Source organism: Solea solea, chromosome 19 (genome assembly GCF_958295425.1).
Source record: "Solea solea chromosome 19, fSolSol10.1, whole genome shotgun sequence".
NCBI lineage: Eukaryota > Metazoa > Chordata > Actinopteri > Pleuronectiformes > Soleidae > Solea > Solea solea.
In genome coordinates this window covers 3,338,020-3,363,603 of record NC_081152.1, presented here as the reverse complement: position 1 = coordinate 3,363,603, position 25,584 = coordinate 3,338,020, and the positions used below count along the sequence as shown (strand labels likewise).

At 40.1% G+C, this 25,584-nt stretch overlaps 3 protein-coding genes across 8 annotated transcripts; 1 reads left to right on the top strand and 2 right to left on the bottom strand.

Moving 5' to 3' along the window:
- Positions 1-549: 549 nt before the first annotated feature.
- bcl7a (BAF chromatin remodeling complex subunit BCL7A) lies at positions 550-10,149 on the bottom strand. The gene is made up of 6 exons (XM_058618019.1): positions 9,971-10,149; positions 7,588-7,669; positions 6,761-6,857; positions 5,891-6,043; positions 4,121-4,224; positions 550-3,627 (listed from the first exon to the last, which is right to left on the bottom strand). Exons 1-6 carry the CDS (start codon positions 10,147-10,149, stop codon positions 3,553-3,555), a joined length of 690 nt encoding a protein of 229 aa, XP_058474002.1. The 3' UTR covers positions 550-3,552.
- Positions 10,137-18,494, top strand: eif2b1 (eukaryotic translation initiation factor 2B, subunit 1 alpha). Of its 6 annotated transcripts, none has more exons than XM_058618010.1 (10): positions 10,137-10,221; positions 15,245-15,346; positions 15,459-15,563; positions 16,217-16,353; positions 16,519-16,635; positions 16,959-17,071; positions 17,189-17,257; positions 17,342-17,417; positions 18,009-18,134; positions 18,289-18,494. In XM_058618010.1, exons 1-10 carry the CDS (start codon positions 10,191-10,193, stop codon positions 18,442-18,444), a joined length of 1,032 nt encoding a protein of 343 aa, XP_058473993.1. In that variant the 5' UTR covers positions 10,137-10,190; the 3' UTR covers positions 18,445-18,494. The 6 variants fall into 6 exon arrangements, with proteins under 6 accessions (XP_058473993.1, XP_058473996.1, XP_058473991.1 ...); XM_058618011.1 differs by lacking the exon at positions 10,137-10,221 and adding an exon at positions 13,812-14,040; XM_058618013.1 differs by lacking the exon at positions 15,459-15,563.
- Positions 18,233-24,522, bottom strand: ddx55 (DEAD (Asp-Glu-Ala-Asp) box polypeptide 55). The gene is made up of 14 exons (XM_058618004.1): positions 24,263-24,522; positions 24,125-24,175; positions 23,399-23,485; positions 23,133-23,224; positions 22,809-22,871; positions 22,353-22,502; positions 22,034-22,223; positions 21,876-21,958; positions 21,258-21,389; positions 21,074-21,166; positions 20,453-20,567; positions 19,196-19,364; positions 18,811-19,097; positions 18,233-18,728 (listed from the first exon to the last, which is right to left on the bottom strand). Exons 1-14 carry the CDS (start codon positions 24,368-24,370, stop codon positions 18,558-18,560), a joined length of 1,791 nt encoding a protein of 596 aa, XP_058473987.1. The 5' UTR covers positions 24,371-24,522; the 3' UTR covers positions 18,233-18,557.
- Positions 24,523-25,584: the final 1,062 nt, after the last annotated feature.

Sequence of the window (25,584 nt, the reverse complement as noted above, 5' to 3'; positions counted from 1 at the left end):
TCCATACATTCATCTTCTACCAATGCCAATCAGCTGTATGTATATGTGTATGTATATATATATATACATACACATATACATATATTTATTATATATACACACACATACCAAAATGAGTTCAACAGTCTAGAAAACATCACATTTTGTAAATTTTATTAAGAAAACAAAACCATTGGACATGATAAAAACCAAGCACTACTGATGGAATAAATAAGTCAAACCAAACCATAAATCTGTACAAGATCTAAAGTGAAACAAAAAATGGTCCCGTGGAAAAAAAAAACCTTACAAGATTTTTATCTCACAGCTTTTTTCTTTTTTCCTTACACACAGTTATGAGCAAACTATAAGCGATCAGCTCGATCGGGTGAGAGCGACAACGTGAATGAGATTTCTTTGTCTTAAACTGAGTGTGTACATAATGCTGTTTAGAACTGTTAATGTCAATACAATAGCATTTTTAAGTTCCAGCACTGCTGGACTGGGAATGAGGTATATGCTAATCCATCCTCTAAACTGAGACAGTTGTCATTTTCATTTTTCTTTTAAAAAAAAAAAAAAAAAAAAAAAAAATTCTCTCCATCCATGTGAATGTTGATTTGCTGAAATCAGATCAAGTAACTCTGGTGTTGTCATGACCTTCTCCTGTAGCCCCCTGTCGTGACATCATCAGCCAGTGGCTGCTCAATTGATTTTGAGGAAAAACAAAACCAAAAGATGAATTCGGGTGAGGTCGAACATTAAGAGGTCGCGGGTCTGAATCCTTACGGTTTTTCAGATCGAGTCTGCACAAAACTAAGAGCTTGACGCCACACGTGTTTTGGATTCAGCCCACAGACAGCACCTTGGAGGAGGACAGGAGCTTACGTTTGAGCTAAAACGCCGAGACGAGACGTCCGAGGGTCAGAGAGTCGCGACACACCGGACATGTACAGAGATGAGAGGCCGAGACACACAAAGTGGTGGCGCTGAAGTCATGGTGCCTTCAAATGTCGCGTCGCATTCACTTTTTCAGTTAAAGCTGCAGTGTGTAACTTTTTTTGAGGGGGTGATTTTGTTATTATTCGGCCTCTGGTTCGTCTTTGAGCAGACAGTTTGTTACATTATCTGTGATGCTACATCCTTCATCTGAAAACTGGCTCCGTCAAGCAAAACTATCACACCTGAAAGAGGGAGGGCATTTGTGTGTATACAGTGGCAGCGCAGGGGCAGGTGGAAACAAGAAGCATTTAGCCCATCAAACTCCAGAACTACTAGGATTTTTCATGGAATCTTCTAGCATAACGTCGCCTTTGTCCTTACAGAAAAAGAGAACACTTCCTGTGTGGAGCGGACAGGCTTCATCAGCACTATAAGACCTAACTTCACGATGGTTTAAGTGAGTTTTTACGTTTTTAGGGTGTTGCCATTGTTTGAAAACGGCTTTTTTTGAAACAACTTTACCAGTTGAACATTGTGTTTGAAACTTCCCATGCTGTAAATGGCATTGCATTTAGCTTTGTATGACTAGAATAGGGGTAGTATTTTTGAAAATGTGTGCTTCACAACCTCAGTTTCCCCCGAGTCGAATCTTCATTCTTTTTTTGTTACGTGTCCACCAGTGACACTTGGTCTGAGGCTTGAAACTGCAACGCTAATTCCGCAATTTTTAGACCCACTCGTAAGGGGACAGGACCTCATTCCCAGAATGTAAACAGTGTCCGCCATCTTTGCTAACAGTTATGCTAACAGGACCAAGTGTCACTGGTGAGCGCGTAACAAAGAAAAGAATGAAGATATTTCTCAACTCAGGGGAAACTGAGGTTGGAAAGCACCATTTTCAAAAATATTACCCCTATTCTAGTAATACAAAGCTAAATGCAAATCGGTGAAGTATTCCTTTAACAACTCCCTTATTCCCATTTGAAGGCACCACACGTATCAGCAACTGTCTTTTTTTCTACTTGAAAGCGGGAAAAAAACAATAACAACAAAATATGCCACCTGAAGTTAAACACAGACCAGTGACCAGGGAATTCTGACATATCAGGTTCTACAAGATGTTCAGAAGACAAAACGACATCAATCTGTGAGTAGTGTTCAAGTTCCAGTCTCAAACGGTTGGAAACAAACGTGATTGAAATAAGCCGGATAGCATTCTGTGTCTGTGAGATAAGGCTGTTAGCTTAGCATCAAGACTGAACACGAGAACAGATAGCAACACTTCAGAAGCTCATTAAAATCTTTCCGTTAAAAAGATTGACGCGTTTTCTTCAGGAAGAAAAGTCATTTCATGTATTTATGTAATGTTGTGTATTGACCACTTTTAGTCTGTTGGAGTCAAGCTTGTCGTTTGCCCTTGATTCCAGTGCAGTTGATGCTAACGGTAGCTTTAGCAAACAGACACAGGCAGTCGTCACATCAGTGTCATTTTCAAGCTCTGTGAGAAAACAAAATACTCAACTATTCTTTTAACTTAAATCAAAACAGTTGCAGGTGAATGTAAATATCGGACAAAACAGTGACGATCTTAAGGCAAAAAAAAAAAAAAGAACAAATATGGCACTAAGATTGTAAATTCAAAACCAGTTTGACCTAAATCATATTCAAACGCAGCAACTCAAGGCACAACTTCAGGAGCGACGCTAATGCTATGCCTGTCTACGCTTCTTATCCAAGAGTCCGTATTGTGACCACTACCATCATCTTTCTCCGCTACAAACCAAACTAACCTCTTTTTTGTAAAAAAACAAAAAACAAAAAACCAAAACGTGAATGGAGGAGTTTTCATGGATAGAGAAAAAAGACGTCCACTACAGCAGCAAATCTATCTGTGATCGATTGTGACATACCATAACAGTGCATTGACCCTCCTGAGAACAAAAACCCTAAACATATCCTAAACAAATATAGAACATTAGTCTAACAGGAGGCGAATCAGGAGGACTGAGGCCATGTGGTCTCCTCTCTGGCTGCTGATCTGAGACCTGGTTAGCCTTTAACCTGAGCTAAACCGTTAGCAGTGAAAACAAAACGGTCTCAGAGCAGCAGCGTCTGGGATCAACCTCATCCTGACCTCAGATCCCCATGGTTATAAACTCTTCTAGTCACAGATGCAGGTCAGGGTTTGTGGTCTGGCCTGGCGGTGGCTGGACTGGGCCAACAGCGCTGCCTCTGGTCACAGAGGGGATTGTGGCCTGGGTTCAGAGCTTCTCTTGGCATTAGTGAAAAAGTGTGGAGAAGTGGAAGGAAGCACGGAGGGACCAGTGAAGAGAGGTAATATCCGTTCTCCCTCTGTGGCAGAGGAGTGTTACGGCAAAGGTGGCAAATTGCAAAAGGAGGAGGAGGAGGAGGAGGCGGAGTCAAGGTGGAGGGGAGAGAGGGAGGAAGAGAGACGTCCATTCTCCCTGTGGTGTTGAAGGTGGGGAGAGGAAGAGGAGTGGGGGGGGAGAGCCAGTGTGTGTCCATTAGCCCTAAATTATCTAGACTTAATGGAGGGAGGAGATACAGAAGGAGGGAGGGAAGGAAGTAAGGAGGAGGGTGAAGGAGAGAAAATGACTCAGCCACACACGTTTAACTCTCCTCAAAGTCCTGAGATGAGGACTCCTGTTTGCTCTTCTTGGTGGGCGGAGCCTCCCCCTCTAGGTCCTAAAAACAAAAACACAAATGAGGACACACAATGATAACTACTCAAGTTTTACATAATCATCGCGTTTGCAGAGTTTATGTAAGAATTTATGTGTCAATAACTGAGCCTGTAATTACCAGCAGCCGCCACTGGAGTGGGGACAGCTGATTAGTGAAGAATTGGGGGTTTTTGACCAGAGAATTCAGCTGAAATTGATGTTGTGTGAACTAACTTTGTTCAAATTCATTCTGTATTAAAACTTTGACTGAGAAGTTTTAATACAGAATGGATTTAAACCTGCAGACATACAGTAAACACATTGTGACATGTGGTCCTTCAAGGACAGCTGGCTATCACCATCAGTCCTGTTGTAGTTACAGCTTGACTGCGTCTGTGACGATATATATATCCGTTGAACATTCACTGGGGCCTCAGGAGCATCGCATACACATTAGCAGTTGTTGTAGCAGCAAACATTGGAGCAGCAGACACAGACGACGCTCGTGTTTCTACCTGAGTGGCTTTGCTGTCTGAAGAGTCCTTCTCCCCTGAGGATGAACTGTCTCTCTTGGCACTTTGTGCTCTCTCTGAGGTCTCTGATGAAGGGATGCTCTTACCTGGAGATCAGAACAAACACCACATCAGAACAGCAGCAAGTCTCCCTCTCTTTCACACTGAGGCCTTAATACACAAACACTCGTAGACATGGAGCATTGAACTGAATTCAAACTATATACTTTAAAAAAAAAAGAAATAAAGCTACAGAATTAAACAAGCCAGGGAGAATATAGATGATAAAATAACATTTCTGTAAGTTCTGTATAGGTTGTATACGTGAAAATGCAAGGGTAGTGTTTTTAAAATACCAGCTCTGTCTGAATAAAAAGCTGAATCAAGGATGAGCCAATGCAATATGGGCGGATCCCTGGAAATGATAAAAATCCTTTGCAAATTCTCCTAAACTTGCTCTTTTGCGTAAGGGCCCGAAACACAGATGGAAACCCACACTCGTGTGTAATCATCACCACCACAATTTGACTATTGTTTCTTCCTACATCTCCAGATTTTGTTCACTAACTTTCTGAGTAATGCGTCTTACAGTTAGAATCAGACAAAAATACACAGTGTAGGTGATCTGCTGTGAGTCTCTCACACTTTGATGACACCGTGTGGCCATGAATGGTAACTGCACATTACACTGAAGACAAACTCATTGACAGAGTCATTCATTCATTCATTCATTCATTCATTAAAGCCGAATTAGAAATCCATTTGTCTTAAACCTTTCATTGCGATGTTCTACTTAAACATCGCAGTGCTTTAACTATGTTATTCTCTTAAATATTGGGAAGGGTTTGATCTGAAAAATGACGACTATATAGCGACACAAAGGAACAGCATTACTCTAGCGTTGAGCTGGTTATTTATGGTGTTTTTTCCACTCTAAGGAAAAGTACCCATGTTGCCTGTGGCCTCTTTTACCAATTCAAGTGCAAGGGACATCCCCTCTGCTACTCACACAGAATCAACCACATTTTTAGAAAGTCTGTGAGTGCACAAAAAAATGTCAATGTGTAACTCACTGACTGTAAACTGTACCCCAATCGGAGACTAAAGTCATGTTGGATTTAAAATTAACCCTTTTTAAAATTCACATTTGTGCATACATGTATACTTGAAGTAAAGTCCTCATTTCAAAGGCTCTGGTTAAGGTTAGGGGAACAAAGAGAATTGCAGTTGGCTGAAACAAATGCATGTAAGGCCCATTTTCCACCTATGGTCCCAGCTCATCTCACCTCGGCACAACACGGCACGGCTGCTTTTCCACTACTGAACGGGGGCGGAGTCATCACTGCACGGCTACATGAAACTGCCGTAACTTTGTTTTACACGTGACTCACAAACGAGTGACTAGTGACGTGTAAAGCAGTTGTTTTCAGTGTAACTGAATCATTAGAAACAGTTCATTAAAAAGATTTGTTCAGTACTTCCTCCATGACCGGAGCACAGAGTCACACGACACAGACACTGAGCTGAAATGCAGCGGCAGGGTTTGTGATGCCGGTCGTGATCAGCAGTGCTGTCTCTAAATACACCAGACTTAGGAGTGTTAAGTCTTAGAGCAGGTACTAAAACTATCAGGTACCATCGCTTGTGGAAGAGCAAAATAACCGTGCCGCGCAGAGGCGAGTATGATGTTTTATTTTCCGCGACGATACAAAATGGTCGACGGTGACCAGATCTTTGACAATGTTGGTGTTGCTTTGTGTGTGATTGTCTGACCCCTCTTGCTGTCTGGGCTCTGGTCTGTCGTCTTGGCCTCGCTGGTCTCACGGTGGGACAGTACGGCGGGTTCTGGGGCAGGGCTGGTGCTACAACTGTTTTCCTGTTTCACTGGGGACGAGTCGGCGATGGAGCTCTGGTTGCTGTTGTCGTCTGGCAAAGACAGAAAGATCGATGTTTTTATTTCGACATTCTTCTTTGACACATACAACACTTTAAAGTTAGGCTGTGAATTGAATGGTTGCAGCTACTTTGACAAGTATAGCGGCAGCACTCTTTCACAGACAGGAATTTCAGTCATTTCTGATGCAGTCATTGTTATTCAAAATAAAAAACTGTAATACTTCGGACAAAAAGTATCCAGATTCATTTGGAGGGAAAAGACAAAGTAGAGAGAAAACCTGTGTTTCTTCATCAATTAAAGAATCTAAAACCAGTAATTAACTGATCTGGTATCGGCTGTGTTGCCTGACTGTATTATTCGAGCTCCACTGCTAAAAGGAGGACTAATAAAAACAATCAGTTGCACTTGGTGACATGTTCCTTCATCACCATGGCTCAAAACTCTTAACAGGCGCAAAATATGAACGACTCCACTGCTGAAAATAGCAGCATTTATTCCTGTTAAAAACATTAGCTCAAGCTGCTGCAAGTAAACACTCAGCTTCCTTTTAATTAAACTATTTGCAAATTGTTGAGGCTTTTTTTTTTACAGTTCTTCAGTAGAAACTAATGGGTTTGAGTCTGAAAAGACCAGGCAGTACAGATGAGTTCAAAAGAACTGAGACAGACAAACACAATGGGATTTTTTTTATCAAAAAGGTAAAGAACATTTTAAAAGCTTTATTATTTAAAGCGTTCAGTACGTACCATGCATGTCCATCATGCCTGGAGAGGAGCTGTTCTCTGGAGTTGTCAACTCTGAGCCATATTTCTCATCTTTGCCCTTCTTTTTATTCTTGTTTTTCTACCGAGGAAGGAGGAAAAGTTTAAACACAGTTTACAAAAACAAATGACAAATGCTGAGCTTGCAAATTATAAACAAAGTCCTTTTACTGTCAAATATCAATCAAATATGATATTTATCATCACGTTCCAGCGTCTCATGTGCTGTCACTCATCCTTGCACTATTTGTTTTTAATCACCAATTACAGTTTAGAGAGCAACAGTTTGACTTATATAGGGTTTGTGCCGTCATACATTTATAATTTGCTTATCTTTGATTTGCCCGATTGGCCAGAAAAGTTTAAATTTAAATTTGAACTTGAACTTGAAAAATATTAGTGCTGTCAGTTTAACGCATTATTAACAGCGTCAATGTTTTTATCGCAAAATAAACATCCTTTTTGGCCGAGCAAACTTTGTAGTTTTTTTCACATGCTGTTGCAAGATACGATACACTTTTCTACGTTGATAAGAGCATTAAAATTAGTTAACTATGACATTAATGCGAATAAATATTTTTATCATTCGACAGCACTAAAAAAATATCTAAAAAGCTCATCAGTTCTTTTGTTCAGTTCTACTTGATTTCGCTTTGTCGTCTTGGTTTCATATTTTTCCAAGGAGCTTAAGTGAGCACACTGGCAGTTATATGTGTGACAACAAAAGAACCTGATTAGACAGACAGTATGTGGTTAAACGTGTGTGTGTGTGTGTGTGTGTGTGTTAATGTCAGAGAGGAGGCTGAACTCACATCGTCTGATTTGGGCTCCGTCACTGGAACCCACTTGTAGATACGAAGGGACGTGTCTCCAACGGTCACCCATTTCTTCTCCCTGTGTATGAGATAAATAAATGAACACAGACGACTGAAAGCCCTGGGAGTCAAATGTATACACATACATATATGTATATAACAGACGTTAAAATAAAGGTGCTTTATGAATTATCCCATTCAAAACCTGAATGCAGCTTCCTGCCAAAAACCACATGCATTCTTTAAAACATTCCTGATGGGATATTATACAAATTTCAATCTAAAAGCACAAGTTGAATGAGTTTATTCTTAGGCTGAATGTTGTTTTCAATATCTGTTAATGACTCCACTTAGAAATAACTGAATGTTTAGCCTCTAAAAAAAAACCAAAACCCAGCCAGTTAGTCATTTCAAATGGAATAATTCAACATAAATTAATAAGAGCAATTTAATTTAAGCAATGAAAACTTTCATTTTATGTAATAACAGATGAAATAACAGATCTGTCTTTGAATATAATAAATACACATTCAAATTAAAACTCAATTCCACAGACTAATTATGTTTCTACATTAAAGAGGGTTTAATTTCAAGGCATCACACGAGTTGTGAGGCTCAAGGAAAATTTGATGCCATTCCAGTTTGCTTACATTTTTGTTTTTAACTGTCAATTCAATAGTTAGCCAGACATTGGATATTTGTAACCCACAGTTATTTGATCAGAGAATAGTGAAAAATGTCTATTATACTTTTGAAAAGCCTAACAATGATATTAAATAATATTCAACAGATGGACTCCCATTTTAAAAAAATGTGATTAAGGCAAGATTTTCATTATTAATCAGCAATCATTTTTACTTGATTACATCCATGGTTCTCAAACTGTGGTATGTGTACCACCAGTGGTACGTGAGCTTCCTCTGGTGGTACTTGGAGGGAAATCAGAAATTCTCAGTCAAGCAATGTCGCAATGCTGCAGCAACAATTACAATGTGTTGTAACAAATGGACAAAAATAAAATTTAAAAAAAACAAACACACACAATCCATTTTACATTTGCCATAAAGCGTGTTTAACTATTAAAAAAAGTGTACATTTAGTGTATTAGTATCTAGTGAAGCAGTCTGTGCCTGTTGGCTTTAAAAAACTAAATGTACACTAAATGTACCTGGATTTAGCTATAACAAAATGTGGAAGTCACTTGTTTTTATGAACTCATATGTTTATAGGAGTCAAATTTCTAAAATAATAACGAGAAAAGGAAACAGCAAGTATAGATATTATGTAAAGCAGTTTCTTATATTTTGTCTTTAAAAACCTAAATGTAACTGGATTTAGCATAAAAGCGTGCTTGTTGTATTAACTCATGAGTCAAATTTCTAAAATAATAATGAGTTTGTTATTACCAGAAAAGGAAAAACAGCAAGTATGGATATTTTGTGAAGCAGTTTTATTGCATTTAGCCTTTAAAATGACAATAAGTGGGATAGGTATAGTAGCTTCCTCTAAAGTAACTTGTCTGATGATAAACAGAAAAAAAGGTTGGCTCAGAGAAAGAAATAACCCTAATAAAAGCGAATAATTACCTAAAGTTATCCCAAAGTATGTTTAAGTTTGATTAGTAATTTTGTTTGAAAAGCAAAAAAAACTAACTTCTACTGACTAGTGTGAGGACGTTCGATTTTACCACCTGATTTAAAAAAAAAACAAACAAACCAATAAATGCTGCCGCGGGGAGGAGTTTGACGCTTACTAACACAAAATCAGCACATGGTCGCAGCAAGTGTTTGATATAAGTGAATTACAATGCCTTTGTTCTTGTGTTAAACGCTCAGTGACTGTGCGTGTTCATAGCAGCAGCAGCAGCAGCAGCCATGCACTACAGTAACCTACTTCCCTCTCCCAACCCCCACCGCCGCGTCTTCTCCTCTATCAGAGCTAAAGGGCGACTCAAAGCGCTTCATTTAAAACTCCACACGGACTAAAGTACTCCGGCTCCACAGCGCCGTCGTCAAATTGTTTCAGACTCGACACTTTTATTGGACGTGTCGGTGCCGAAGCGGCCGCCGCCGCGAGCTCAGCGGCAACGGCGGGCAGCAATGGCTTCATGTGACTGCAGCGAAATGGCTTCTGGGTTGAACCCAGAGAAACGGACACACGGGTACATGGATGAGACACCGGCGGGGCCGGGCGGCGCTGAGCTCCGCACTGGTGCGCCCCAGTGTACCTGAGCTGCAAGTACATCTGCCGTTCAACAAACCCGTCCTTTAATTTCTTCCACTTTCATCCCTCACTCCGTCTCGCTCCTTCCCTCTCCTCCCCCAACAAGCGAGCCTTTTTCTCGTGTTAGATAACCGAGCCTTTTTCTTTGTCTTCTTACCATTTTCGTACTTTCTCAATGGCGGCCATGACCCGCTTGATGTCATCTTTCGCCCTGCTCCGGGTCTCAGCTCGGACCGACCTGCCCGACATTGCCGCGGTGGTTATAATATTTTTAAAGCTCACCGGCAGCTCAGACACAATGCAAACAGTAGAGCGCACAGAAGAGCCACTGCGCATGCGCGGGTTGATTCAGCACGGAGACGGGAGGAGGCGGGTGAATGCTGTTCCAGCTTGCACTGTGGAGAATAGGTGTGTGTGTGTGTGTGTGTGTGAGTGAGAACAAAGAGAGAGGGAGAGGCGCTGCAGGTCCTCTGGAATAATGGTACCACACAGCCCGCCAAAGTTTAGATATTGTGACTGTGTGTGAGGTCAAACTTTAATAGATGTTATGGTTACATACATATAGAGATGTATAATGAACAGCCTGCAGAAAAATAACACAAACAACTTCCTTTGATCCTCTGCTATGAAATGGCCTATAACAATGGTCAGCAACTGGTGGCCCGTGGGGCAAAACCAGCCCGTCAGCAGCAGTATCTGTCCCGGCAAATCTGATTTTCATCTTAAATAGTTTGCGTATCTTCACAAAAAAGAAAAATTCATATGAGTTCAGAGCTTTTATTCTGAAAAAAATATGCATTGATTCAAATAGATTCTGTCACTAGAATTGATAGTTAACCTAAACTAAATGTTTGGTTTGAAAAATAAAAATAAATAAAAACACTACTGTTGTACACTACTGTACAGCCAGGTTTGGGGAGAAAATGTCCATAAAATAACTACTTGCATATGTTAGGCTCACATTTACTTGCCAATCCCTGGCCTATAAGATGAAGAGGTGGATGGGTCAAACTTTTCATGTGGGAAATCTGAAGAAGAGTCCAGTAACTGAAGAATCTGCCTCCTATTCTACTCTAGGCACAGTTCTGACCTCATACAAACATATGTAAGATTAGATAAGATCTAATAAGTCCCTTTATTAATCCCGCAGTGGGGAAATTTACATTGTCACAGCAGCAAAGACAGTAGAGATAAAGATAAAAAATAATAAACATGCATTTCCACATGTGTCAAAGTACAGTATAGAAAGATATTAACAATACAACTATAACAAGTTAAAATAGAATGTACATTATAGACAGTTACCAGAATATATACAGTATGGGCTTGATATTTACAGTATAAACAAGGGTTAAACATGATATATTGTATATGTATATAGCACTCATGTAAAGTATATTATATATATTGCACGTGGGATGAGTAACTTGTTATGTGTGGTCTACTGAGAGCAGTGCTTGTTGTACAGTCTAACAGCTGCAGGGAGGAGCGACCTGCATAAATGCTCCATAGATATTTAGGATGTTTCAGTCTGTCACTGAAAGAGCTGCCCAGTGCTGTGATGGTGTCCTGCAGTGGGTGGGAGAGATTGTCCATCAGAGAGAGCCTAGCAATCATTCTCCTCTCTCCCACCACCTCCTCTGGGTCAAAGAGGCATCTGCAGCTGAGATGCTACTGTCCCAGCAGACCACTCTAAAAAAGATGACTGACCACTACTGAGTCATAGAAGGTCTTAAGGAGTTCTCCCTGAACTCTAAAAGACCACAGTCTGCTCTGACCCTTCCTGTAAAGTGCAGCAGCATGATCAGACCGGTCCAATTTATTGTTTATATGAATACTCAACTACTCAACTGGTGTTGGAGGAGAGTGTCGCTAAAGAAATCATAACTTCATTGTCTTGATGTGATTGTCTGTAATGTTACATTAAAAAAATAGGTTTGAAAGACTGCATTTATAGAGAGAAGTGATCTTTTGGGATTCAATATCAGTTCTCTGTCACAACAGATAGTTTGCCCTGGAGCTGGGTAATGTCTATTCTAGTGTTTCCCAAACTTCCGTGCACTTTTTGAAGATGGCAAACTGTTGTGACCCAAACCACAATATAAAATATGCCAAGAGTGAATTATAAAATAGTGACTCATTTACAGCCATATCTGAAACACCTTGTATAAATTTGAATTGGTAAACAAATCAGTTCCAAGATATGTTTGGTAGATTCATTAAAACTTAGCTTTATGCATGTTATTTAAAACATATACAAATAAATCTGAACTAAAATGTGGGGGGAATTCTGGGCTCCCCAAAAAAATCTCCTGCGACTCATCTGTGGGTCCCGACCCAGTCTTTGGTAATCGCTGGTCTCAAGTCATATACACTCAGTTGTCGGTTTATTAGGTACACCCAGCTCAAAACTAATGCAACAGTCACAATAATTTTGTTCAACAGCATTGCATCGTGTTGTCGTTCTAATGTTATAGGATTAAAACATAAACACACTGCAGTTGGATTAGCAAGCTACAGGCCCCAGACATGACATGGGAAAAAAAATGAATTAGTTCCCACAAAATAGGTAAAACGTACGCACGAAATACTAATTCGTTCCTACGAAATAGGAAATACGTGGGCATGAAATGCTAATTAATTCCCACGAAATAGGTAAAACGTGTGCATGCTTAATATTAATAACATTCCCATGAATTACCTTGAGAGCTGCACAAGTAAAGCGAGTAAAGAGGGCTGAAGCTTCGGGATAGACAGAGATAGCGTGATTGAGTTTTATTTTAGGTTGGGAATTCTGTCCTATGAAAATATTTGAATTTATTTCTGTATTGTTATGACACTGATGTATATAAATTTAATTGACACAAAATCTAATGTTTATGTTCTTCCAATGACAGTTGTAGTATGTCTTAAAGTCCAGCTCATGCTTAATACAAATTACAATAGTGCCCTCTAGTGGTGAAATTTAAATCTGCAATTGTACAGAGACAATTTAGGCATTCCCCACCAAAATTTATAAACTTTAGCAAATAAAAATGTACCACTATTCATATTCAAGACTTCACCAAATAAAGTTCATGAGATGGTACTTTTGCTGAGTGTTTTCCTCTTTAAAAAAGTAGACATAATATTAAAACTAGTACTGGTCGTGGTACTCGCAGTCATGAAAGGGCCCTCGCGTCCCTCTGACCTTTTTGACTCACTCACAAAACACAGCGTAGTTACTGGGCATTGTCTATTATGGATGATCTATTTCCGAACATGTTGAATGTAGTGCGCTATAGAGCACTGGATGTATGGCCAAGTAAGAGGGCACTTCCATTTGGAGCCGTTTGGGCCCCTGGTGTTCGTGCTGTGAAAACAGTGAAAACTGCAAGGCAAACTTTGTTCTAATATAAGTCGTCTTTGTTCTTCATGTCAAGTCATTTTAATACAAAAAGGGTAAGATCTACAAATTAACTTCAATTTTTGCACATTGTATATTTGGGGCCAGACTATTGCTCTGTCACAATTTTCTATCATAGAATTAAACATTTTAGCCAGAAAAATACTAAAATGTTATTGAGTCAAAGCTATGATTCATTTTATATCATTTTTAGTAGTGCTATGAAGTAGCAATAAGTGTGCAAAAGTCACAAAATAGAGGGTCTTTCTTTTCTTTTTGTTCATAAAACCAAGTTTAAACTGTGACGTATTTCCAAATTTCACAGATTCAATCCGATTTTAAACATTTTGATTACTTTTTGCTCAGGTGTGTTTATATAGTCGGTGAAAATGAACAGTGTTTCATCAGATTGCCTAGGTTGTGCTGACAAAAAAAGGATATAAGACACTCTATGTTGCACATTCTTATAGCCTCTGTATATACTGTAAGTTTTAACATAGTAATGGAAAAAAGCAGCTTAAATGCTTTGTGTTCTAAGGGTTAAAACCTTCAATTCTCTGTCTGATTTCCACTTCTCCGATACCACGCAAAGGCACCACCTCGCGATGCCCCACTACGTCATCTCTTCGCGACGCGTGAGTTGACGGCGCACGATTCCATAACTACACCATCTCGTACAAGAAACTCCGTGGACAAAATCGTGTTTTTAGTCTTCGACCGTTTGAAAACCGTTACCGGTGAATTAAGTGAAAATAGCGAGAAAAGCAGCGAGTGTGATTGACAGTGGTGTGATTCCACCGTGAAAACGTCACCTGCGTCTTTTTGCATGATGGATGAAGAGGGTGAGTTATTTCTTACTTACATTCGTTACACTTGTTTAAAACTAATATTAACTGTACGCAGGCGTGATGTAGTGAATCTATCGTCAATGTGGGAACTGATGCCCCTTAAAAAGAGTTTTCACATCTTTAAATCAATATTTATGCCTTTCAGGGGCCAATCCTTCATATCAAATTTGTACAGAAATGACGCAGTATTTTCTTTTGTCAGTCAACAGGTACTCAACTTTTAAATCTATAGTGTTCAAAAGCCTTAGGCCACCATAGTTCTGTTGTTTTACTTATGCTATAATGACCATGCAGTAATATTATTTCTCAACCACTTTATTAGAACAGATCCATGAAATATGGGAAACATATATGCAGTTTAACCCTCTATGGCACCACATAAAAGGACCTCACAGTGTCCCTTTAATTCTTTAAAGGACAAAATTCTTTTTAAAATATCACTAAATATATTTGTGTCCAATCCAATGCAAAATAATGATAATCATGTTTTTAACTTTCTCATCTATTAACAATTACAGGAGAAGGATGCAAGAATGTTTTATGGGTGTAAGGAGATAACCCTAACCCTAAGGAGAATGATCTGGGAGTTAGGGCCATTCCCTCAGACAGTGAGGACAGTGAGCTTGAGAGTGATAGTGATTTTAGTGTGACCTACCCTTACACGACAACTCTTTTACACCAGAAGTGTAACCCTAAATAATGTTATTGGTAAACCCCTGCTCTGTCCTACATGTCGATAAATGTCTGCTGTGAAAAAGGTCTCTTACACCAGGGATATTCAATACATGCTTAATCATTACATACAGTGTTTTTCAATCAAAGTTGATTTAAGTTAAAGAATCAGTGTGCAACTTTTTTCTGTTATTATTCTGCCTCTGTTTGGTCTTCGGGGAACAGAAACAATGTAACAATATTTATGTGTTGTGTGTCCATCTGAAAATGGGCTCTGTCAAGCAATACTATCACACTTGTCTGTGTGTATACAGTAGCGGTGCCAAGGCAGGGACAAGAATAGTTTATACCCCAGATTATAGAGCAGATTAGAAAAAAAAGGATTTCACTTGCAGCAGCCGCTTTAAACATAATGGACAGTATTAAAGCACCAACTGCTGCAGTAGGCAGTACACCCTTAATTTGTGAGATTATATTCTTTAAATGTAATGACTGTGTGTGTGTCTCTCTCTGTTCCCTGGGTTAGAGCTGGTGGAGTACTTCAGAGCTCAGTTGAGGGAAGACCCAGACATCGCTTCAGCTGTGGCCGCCATTCGCACTCTGCTTGAATTCCTCAAACGAGACAAAGGTACGTTCAGTGGCAGCACCAGCATTCTCACACCTGTAACCTCTAATTGTTCTCAGGGATATTTCTTTTTTGTGAACAACTGTTATATTGAAATTATAATTTCCCATGACAGGGTTGAACAGTGCAAACATTTTTAACAAACCTGTGACCGCCTGCTCTCCCTCCCTCCCTCCCCTTCTTTACCTCTCATGTGATTGTCCATTACTTTTGACCCCAGGTATTTAAACTCATCCACTTTCTCTACCTAAACTTGCATCTTCAACATCTTCTACATTCGCCTATTAGATCACAAAATTCAGTTTGTATTATCTATTACAATATTATATTAAATATAATATACAAATAAATGTTATAAATTAATGTTTCCAACTCTCATTAAATCCATAGAAATCTAGAAATGTTCTAGTGAAGATACTGGACCGTTTCACATTGGTCATCAGCTTTACTGTCTCTGCTATAACTTCCGGAGTAGTTTGTTGAGTTCAGCCACAGACGCTCACGCCGTAAAGCACAAACACTCAAATGACCTGAATGTTTTTTTTTACTATTTATTGTTTTTAAATTTGTATACTTCAGTTGAGTCAACAATACCTTCAATTTCATTGTACCCTTTGAAAAAAAGTGTCAATGACAATAAAGACTATCTTATCTTTTATCTTATTGTTGTTGATTGAGCGACACCTAGTGGCAGAAAGTGCTTACTATGTGTTTATCCAGAGTTTATCCCAGATATGCAGAATCTCAGGAGGATGCCTGGAGAGACTTCTATGGACATATTTGTCTTAATATACAGCCTCTCCAAACTTCTCCAGAGAATATCCAGACTTAAGTGAATGTCCTCATTCAACAAGCTCTTTCTGGCCCCGTTAGGTGAGACCATCCTGGGCCTTAGGGAGAGTTTGAAATGGGCCACAGCCTGTTTGACAGGAGTGGACTCCTCTGTGGCCGTGTCCTCAGGAGGGGAGCTTTTCCTGCGCTTCATAACCCTCACATCACTAGAGCACCAGGTAAAAACAAACATGCACCTAAAACACAAAATAGCACAAAAAAATAGCGTTTTTCATTTGGACCAAGACTGTGGAGACGTGAATGTTGAGGTTTTCATCTTTTCATATTTGTCTGAAAAAGTCTCTCGCTTAATTGTTTGTATCATTTGTCACCTTTTCTTTCAGGATCTGTCACGTTGTAAGAAGATGATGGAGGAGAGAGGAGAACTATTTCTAGAGAAGATCTCAATGTCCAGGAGCAAAGTTGCCAAGCTTTGTCACACCTTTATCAAAGACGGCGCTGTAAGTAATATGTTGTTTCTTAGAAGAAACAAGCTTTATTTGCCCTTTTTTGAGAAAATTTGTAGGATTGTAATGCTGTATTACATGAATTATATTTACATTATGATTTAGGGCAAGGAAGACATTTAAGGGAAATTGGAAATTAATAAAAATTCTAATAGAAGCTGCAGGTCTCCTACAGAAAATGAGTGGTTTCCTTTTGTACCATGGTGTTCTGTTGGAAGCATAGTTATTGTACTATGAGCAGGTCTAAAGCCAGGCAACATTTAGTATTTAGCCAGTATGCTTATGTCCCCCCTTGTCTTTAAATGTTACTTTTCCAGAAAATCCTGACTCACTCTTACTCCAGAGTCGTCCTCAGGGTGCTGGAAAAAGCTGCGGCCGAGAAGAAACGCTTCTCAGTGTATGTGACTGAATCGCAGCCTGACTCAGCCGGGTAAAGTGAACACAACAGTATCAGTCATCTGCGTCCCAGTTTCATCCAGACACACACATGCTTATTCAGTCTGTTTATTTATTTATTTATTTTTGCTTCTGAAATGTCTCTGTTAAGGCGACAGATGGCAGAAGCCCTGAGGAAACTCAATGTTCCAGTCACAGTTGTCCTGGATGCAGCCGTGGGGTAAATACAAATATCTGTGTTGATACACTTTGTCTACATGAACTATATTACCATTATTTAATGTGTGTCTGTCATTCTTCACAGGTACGTCCTGGAGAAGGTGGATCTAGTGATCATTGGCGCAGAGGGAGTTGTGGAGAGTGGAGGAATCATTAACAAGGTGAGTTATGAGGATACACACTCTCCATGAGATCAGATTTGGCTTCTCGTGCACTGTCATGGTTGTTTGCAAGAAAGAAATACTATTTTTTTTTAATGCCAAGTGTTTGTGTGCATTTGTCTGCACGAGTGACGGACAGAGAAAAATGAGAGGGAGAAGTGAAGCAAGGCTCTACTCGAGCTACTGTAACATGAAATAAGATGTTAACCATTAGAAAAAGAAATCAGGTGACTATTCACACAGAAGTTCCACACACTGTGGAGTGGCTTATTCCACTGTATAAGCACAAGAGGGGAATCAATAAAGTGTGTCTACACTATTCTAGGTGGCAATATACCTCCTTTCAGCTTGTTAGTATTAGGCATTTTCCACAGACCAAAACTACTTCAGCTGCTATTTATTATTCATCCTTTCTTTCATCTCTCATGAACAGTATAACCAGCCTCTCTCAGGTCAACATTGCTGGTACCATGGTGCTTCATTAGAAGACAGACATTTAAAGATGGCCACCTATCCCTCTGATCTAATTTTGTGACACAGGCCACACGTGACAGATACATTCATGTTCATCTTCAATCGTTTGTCCTGCAGATCGGCACTTACCAGATGGCGCTGTGCTCCAAAACTCACAACAAGCCCTTCTATGTGGTGGCAGAGAGTTTTAAATTCGTCCGCCTGTATCCGCTCAACCAACAGGATGTGCCCGACAAATTTAAGGTATCGCATCATATATATAATTGCTCTGAGTGTAGCTGTACAAGTATGTATAGGACATTCATGTTGTGATCCAAAAGAATTATGATTTCACACAGACAGAGAAGAAAAATATATTTTTTTAATTTCCTCACACGTGTCGTCTTGTCCTCAACAGTACAAAGCAGATACTCTGAAGACGGTGCAGAACCTGTCAGAAGAGCATCCCATCATAGATTACACGCCTCCTTCCCTCATCACCCTCCTCTTCACTGACCTGGGAGTCCTCACCCCGTCTGCCGTCAGCGACGAACTCATCAAACTTTATTTATGAATATGCCTCAGAATTCTCAAATAAAAACCCTTTTCCTAAGGTAAAACAAATGTTAGCGATGTTACACTGGATTATTTTTTGTGCTCTGACATGAGTTGATTTCAGCAGTTCTGTCAAACATCCTCTTGGATCGCGCAGTCGATTGACGGTGCCTCTGTTTTGTGTTCCGACTTCACGATCTGTTTGTCAAAGTCCTCTGCACTGATGTGGCCTTTCTTCAGTTTCTTGAGGAGACGAGTGTCATTTAAAAGCTCCGTCATGTCTTCATCGTCCGTGCCAGAGTCCTGCAGTCAGAACAGAAGAGAGTTAAAAAAAATCTTATCAACTAACTTATTATAAAGGTTTGGGGTTTTTGTCTGGAAATACCTCGTCTTGTTTCCTCTTGGTTATCCTCTTTCTCTTACGTTCCTTCCTGGTCTTCTGTTTGGACCAGGACTTGTTCCTAACGAAATGCTTCCTGGGCTGAGGATCCGCCTCCTCTCTCTCTTTCAGCATCTTCTGTCTCTGTTTCTCTCGGTGTTTGTCCTTGTAGCGGATGGTTTCCGTGTCCACCGTCGTCCCAATGAAATTGGGGAACGTTTTCCTTCTCAGTTCGGGCATCTTGGGCATGCGAAGGAGGCCAAAGCCACGGGCTAAGGAGGCAAAGTCCAGATCTGGACAAAGAAAGGAGCATAAAAATGTTAAACTTACACAGAATGCCTCTTAACACACTGGAACTTAAAACAGAAAACGTTTTTTTTTTTCTTCCCACCTTTGATTCTAAAGATGAGACTACATTCGTGTTTGGCATACGCCTGCACGTAGGAGACGAAGGCCCTCATGCTCCGGTCAAACATGGCGCGGTCTGCTAGAGACATGGCCTTCACTTTGGGCAGCACGTCTACAACGTCAGCGATAGAGGGCATCTTCTGGAGAGGGCACTGGAGAAATGAGACAAGTGTTTATGAGGGCGAAGTAGTGCTATGTAAACATGGAAATTCCACATTGGGATCATATTACCTCAAGTATTGCGATTTATGATATTGCCGTAGGTAATAACAAACCCTCATTTGGTTCTCATCTCTAAGCTGTATAAAATAAAAATATTCCTTGTCTAAAAGCTTATAGATCTGGAGGAAACATTTCAATGTGAAATAAATCTTAAAAGCGATTATAAATCTCTGAAATGATGCAGATTCCTCTTGTGTCACTTTAAATAAAATCACAATATGCTGTTGAAGCTTCATGTCACTTTTCCTATTCACGGTGATCCCACTAATGGAAATTCATCAACTTACTGTAAGTACTTTTTAATGTGATATATTGTCCTATTCCTAGTGTGAAGGCATGAGTGTGAGTTTTTAATGAAGAAACATTTCAGCGTCTCTGAAGACCCAGTAAAACTAGTGTTCGAGCTGTTTGATTTAGCACATTTATGTGTGTCAGGCCGCACAGTGGTTCCCGTCCGGGTCTGAAGCCTTTCTACATGGAGTTTGCATGTTGCTCCCTGTGTATGTGTATGTGTGTGTGTGTGTGTGTGTGGGGGGGGGGGGGGGGGGGGGGGTAATTGTGTGAGAGTGAATGGTTGTTTGTCTCTGGGATGGACTGGTGACCTGTCCAGGGTGTGACCCTGCCTTTCAACCTGTGTCAGCTGGGATTGGCACTAAACAGCCCTGTGACCCTCATGTGGAGGATAAAGCGGTAGACAATGGATGGATGTGTGTGGTTAAAAAAAACAAAAAAAACCTATGGAGAGAGGAGGGAAATGTTGTGTTTACAGTAGCCAATGGCGCTGAAGTTTGTCACATGTAAATTGACCCACGGGAGAGTTTATAAACAGTTAAAGGTGAAAATAATCCACAGTAATGGGTCCATTTAAATCAAGTTAACTACTATAGAAGAAGCTACAGGTGGTGACAAATGGATACAAATGATTTCAGTGCTTGTTGACTTGTTTGTACTGGCAAACCATGATCTTTAGAGCAGGGCACTTGCCAGAAAAAGAAAAAACTGGGAAAATACTACTCACTTTCTGGTTGATGGACAAGAAATTGACATACGACTCCTCCATTGGCAGCAGAAAGACGAGGGCGTTTCCCTGGTTACCAATACGTGCTGTACGACCGCAGCGATGGACAAACGCACTGGAGGGAAAAAAAGAAACCAATCAATCAATCCAATGAGTCGCTCAGAAAGTTAAAGCTGCGGTGCATAACTAAAGCCCCTTTTCCACTTATGGTCCCAGCTCGAGAATTCACTTCCGAAACTTTACTTTGTTTCTTACAAACTAGTTTGTGTGTCCTCTGTTGCCTCTGTCTGTCCTAACATAAAACGAATCAGTAATGTCACAAGATCAAGACACTGCTATACTGGGGAGCAGAGTCATTTGCATTGTGTGAAATCATTTGACAACATTTTAAATGTAACAGATATTGCAGTTAAGTTATGCACTACAGCTTTTTTTTAAACCAGAACCATTAAATTAGTCATCTTATATCAGGTTTAAATGAATGATTGAATCAATTTCGCTCAACTACTCTAGAACACGTCCTGGAAAGTGAAAAAAACTGATTTTTCTTTCACTGCAGCTGAGAAAATGTCAACACAATGCACTGTATTTTCACTTCTACTGTATTTCCTTCAGACTGACCGGGCACTGCTGGGAGGATCATACTGCAGCACCCAGTTAACGTCAGGGATGTCGATGCCCCTGGCCATGACGTCAGTGCACACTAGGATCCCACTGCAGCGGAACAGAGACACAGACAATACATCGCAGTCAAATGAAGCACAGGCGGAATCACTGGGCTGTTTAAACGTGAGCTCATTCTCACCTTTTTAGGCTCCGGAAGTCGGCGAAGATCTTGTTGCGATTGTTTTTCATCTTGCCGTGGATGAGAGAGACGGTCACCTTCTTGATCAGCGTCTCCAGAGCTCGGCCGTAGTAATCCACACATGCACACGTGCTGGTGACCACACAAAACCAGTCATGTCAGTCACTTACTTCCCCACTTCAGTCAATTTGTTTTTCTACCAAGTAACTTTTAGTCTGACTTTTGAGAGACAGATCACGTCTCCTGATGGACAGGATGGGTTCAATTTTCAAATTATCCATAAGATACTATGGAGAGGTTGTATTTCAAAATAATCAGATTAAATATTATCTGCTCGACTGAGACGGAGATGTGACTTTAATGAATCTGAACTAGATATACACAATAGTGCACGATATTGGCTTTTAAATGTATTGTCAAATATGGTAAATTTCCCTGATGTGAAAAATTATTATTTTTTTATTATTTAGCACAATTAAGAATATATATTATCTATATTATCTACATTATCTGCTGTGACATCAGTATGAAAAATATGTTAATCTCACAGAGGAGACTAAATGACCTCATGAAGTCATGGTTTACTAAAATGTGCAATGTTAGTGCAGGTTAACGTACCTGAAGAAGACCAGCTGCTTCTCATGCTTGTGTTGCCTCAGAAATGCCACCAGGTTGTTGAACTTGTCCTCAGATCTACACATCTGAAACGACAGGAACGTCTGTGTCACTGAATGTTTTACTTTTTGGGGCTGACAGGTGGCAGCCAGTAGACTTACAGTGTAGTAGTTGGAGAGCCGTGACGGGGTCTTCTGGGTGGCGGTGGCAGCCACGCCTTTTTCTTTGACGGTGATCCGCACAGGATTCCTGAGGCCGGCCCTCACCAGCTTCTCCAGCTCCTGTGTCTGAGTGGCTGAGAACAGCCCGGTCCGCCTCTGTTTGGGCAGGTAGCCCAGGATGGTGTTCAGACTGGCCACACAAAGCACAAACACACAAAATAAGACCTGTTACTTCAGTACGTATCAACTGTATTTGAAGGAATAAGTGTTCACAGTGAACTTTTCCTTCTTTCATAGCAACATTCACTTCATGTCATACCTGGCCTCGAAGCCCATTTCCAACAGTCGGTCTGCCTCATCAAGCACGAGCACGTCCAGACTCCTGACCGAGCTGCCCAAGTCCAAACCGTCCGGCTTCCTCCTGAACATGTCCTCTAGGCGGCCAGGTGTCGCAATCAGAATGTTTGCTCTGATGCACATGTGACAATATGAACAAAATGAGACCTCAGTGGGCTAAAGTTTGAGGTTTTAATTAGCCCATGGCTATAAACATCTACAGCATGACCTTATGATCTCTTCAAGGACTCTTGACTGTTGGGGTTGCACTGATCTTAGGGAAGAGTGACGCAAATTTGGTTTAAAATGCTGTTTGTATCAGATTTTCAGTCTGAACAAGGCCTAACTGAAGTGAACGTGTCATAATAATAATAATTCAGATTCTGAACAGACCCTTTAACAAGCTAGACAATTACATGTCTCTCCAAGTGTCACATACCCTTGATTCTTGAACTTCTCCACATCTTCTATTGGGTTAGAGCCACCAATCAGTAAAATCTGCCTGAAAACAAAACACACACGTAACACTTTGATGACATGCTGTGCAGGTGGTTCAGCACTGATATCACCGTCTAAAGCATGGAAAATAATTGGAATAATAATTTAAGGCAGAGCTGAAAATAAATGTTCATCGTAAAGTGCTTATGTATTTCTTTCGGTCATGTCTGGCATATGTAAACATGGCAGGAATGGAAGCAAAAAGTTGTCTTGAGTCAAATCAAAGTCATATCCACACACACTCTCACAGTGACTTTCAACTCACGTGAACTGTGGAAACTTTTGAATGAACTGCCCCATCACTTCACTGATCTGAAGGGCCAATTCTCTTGTGGGAGTGATCACCAGGGCCCCAACCTGCAGAAAATACATTTCAAAGCTCAGTGTCTCCCCCTGAATGTCCCACCGCACTGTTTCCCTCGTCATCTAGTCAGTTTCCAGTGGCTCTACTTGTACAGCAACACTCTCAGCATGCAGGACACATGAAAACTCCACAGTCAATGTAAACATTTGCCTCTGCTTTTACTGTACCTGCATCTTCTTCAGTTTTTCTTCTCTCTTCAGGAGCAGTTCTATGATAGGGATGACGAAAGCGAGCGTCTTTCCACTGCCCGTCACCTACAGTCACATGACATTGGTAAGTTGCAGAGAAAGCGTAGCATAAAACCAAGAGTTTTTAGTAAATTAAGTTGAAAATAGGCTGAACACCTCCTAAAATACAATAAATAACAATACAATCAGTACGGTCTAGATCTGCTCTGTAAGAAAAGTGCCTGGTGATCATCCTGTAGAAATATAATGGTAATGGTAACTGTTTTCCAAAGGAAAATGTGTCACACAGAAATCACAATCTATTCTCTGATTTTATGGAAACTTGCTTTTATGGTAAAGGACTCAGCAAGAATAAAATAATCACATCATAAAGTATAAAAATCCCCTTAACAGAATAATCAATCACATATCTCTCATTATAATAATCGGATAATAATATATTATCTTTGACAAAGGAAAACACTATAATAATCGCATTAGAGCTGCAGATTCGGTCTGTTTTCAAATGATTGAAAACGACTGCTCTTTAAAACCTTAATGTTTTATTGTTGCAACATCTGGCAGAAGGGCTGATTGTAATTATTACTGTATATATTTGTGTATAATCCTGAGTACCATGTCGTAGTCTTCCTTTAACACATTATTTGTTTAATGCTTGTATGAATGTGGATATTGAAAGTTAGAGACAGTGAAGTGCACACTCACCGCCTCAGCAGCCACATCTTTGTTGTTCAAAAACAGCGGGATGCACGCGGACTAGACAGAAAGTAATGATGAGAAGTGAATTTGTTGTTGTTGTTGTTGTTGTTGTAAAGACAGGTTTGCACCAGTATTGCTGTTTACCTGTACAGGAGTCATATGTGTGAACTTCAGCTCCTCCAGTGTCTGATAAACCCCTTCGTTAAGCTTTACGGGTAAACGGTCCCATGTCCCTTCTGTCGTGTTGTCCATGCTGGACACAAACCAACAAACCCGCGATTACACTCACTAGTTTTGCTATTATTATTATTCTTATTACTATTATCATTCAGTAAAAGCAGCGTGACGCTGTAGCTCAATCTCCACGCTGCTCCTAGTTCCGGGCGCGTCGATGTTTACATTCCGGGTAGTAACTGAAGCTCGGAGCTATCGTTCCACGTACCTACCTCCGTCTTCTTATTGTTTAAAACTGCCCTTTCACTTACTTCGTCTATTTTCAGGATACAGGTACTGAATTATGTATGACTTTGTTGTTTTTGTGAAGAACGTCTTTCAAAATCAGATTTTTCTGTTAATCCTCCAGGTATTAATGCTGGTGGACCAGTTTTGGCCCTGGGGCCACCAGTTGCTGACCAATGAGTTGTGAGATATACAGTATTAGCTGCATACCATGCCAGAATTGTGTCACTGAAGTGTCCTGTGGTGCCTTTGCTCTGCTGCTGTGCTTCAGAAAACAGGTCACTGGTACACAGGTGTGTGTGTGTGTGTGTGTGAAGATGCACCTGCTCTGTGGTATTCATTACACACACACACAAAAACATCACAAACGGCTTTATGTGAATAGTGGTGCTTTCAATTTAAGGTTGCCAATCATTCCATAAAATAAGTTTTTTTTCCGTATTAGAAAGATGAAAGACGTGTTCCGTATTGAACATATACTTTGCTCCTTATTTTTGATTATTAAGTCAGTGTACAGAAGCCATTAATGAATTTATTTTGTATTATAGCAAGGGGTATTGATCGTTATATTTTGGCATTTTTTTTAGTTTTGTTATTAAGTTTAGATAACCACCTGTTCACCTGGCAGAGGGAAAACAAGAAGGGGAGCACTACAGTCCACTGATCAAGATTCTGCTATCAGGCCCTCTCAATCTCATTCATTAATATCCAACAGAACAAAACGGCCAATTGGGAGTCATGTGTATCATAGCAAGAGGGAAGTTAATTCAATTAAATTTTATTTATATAGCTCAACATCACAAATGCAATTAGCCTTGAAGGGTTTTACAATCCTGGTTGAGCAGTAAAATATTTTCTGTAATCCATGATTTAATATCTAAAATACAGTTAAAAGGAGACTCAATCAAGTCATCAGCATATCATTAGCATAGTCAATGCCATGTCTCCTGATGACATTCAAGTGGCAGCATGTACAGAACAGGACAAAATAATAGGATTTAAAATCA

What these genes read in the sequence shown, in the direction of transcription:
- eif2b1 (XM_058618008.1), top strand. Translation starts at nt 10,191, where the DNA reads ATGCTGTTCCAGCTTGCACTGTGGAGAATAG. An exon ending in GCTTGCACTGTGGAGAATAG is followed by an intron (nt 10,222 to 15,244) that starts GTGTGTGTGTGT and finishes TCCCTGGGTTAG; the next exon opens with AGCTGGTGGAGTACTTCAGA. An exon ending in CCTTTATCAAAGACGGCGCT is followed by an intron (nt 16,636 to 16,958) that starts GTAAGTAATATG and finishes TTACTTTTCCAG; the next exon opens with AAAATCCTGACTCACTCTTA.
- ddx55 (XM_058618004.1), bottom strand. Translation starts at nt 24,370, where the DNA reads ATGGACAACACGACAGAAGGGACATGGGACCGTTTACCCGTAAAGCTT. An exon ending in GGCTCTCCAACTACTACACT is followed by an intron (nt 21,959 to 22,033) that starts GTAAGTCTACTG and finishes CTGTCGTTTCAG; the next exon opens with ATGTGTAGATCTGAGGACAA. An exon ending in GATCCTCCCAGCAGTGCCCG is followed by an intron (nt 20,568 to 21,073) that starts GTCAGTCTGAAG and finishes TTTTCCCTCCAG; the next exon opens with TGCGTTTGTCCATCGCTGCG.
- bcl7a (XM_058618019.1), bottom strand. Translation starts at nt 10,149, where the DNA reads ATGCGCAGTGGCTCTTCTGTGCGCTCTACTGTTTGCATTGTGTCTGAG. An exon ending in ATTGAGAAAGTACGAAAATG is followed by an intron (nt 7,670 to 9,970) that starts GTAAGAAGACAA and finishes TCTCATACACAG; the next exon opens with GGAGAAGAAATGGGTGACCG. An exon ending in CGGAGCCCAAATCAGACGAT is followed by an intron (nt 6,858 to 7,587) that starts GTGAGTTCAGCC and finishes CTTCCTCGGTAG; the next exon opens with AAAAACAAGAATAAAAAGAA.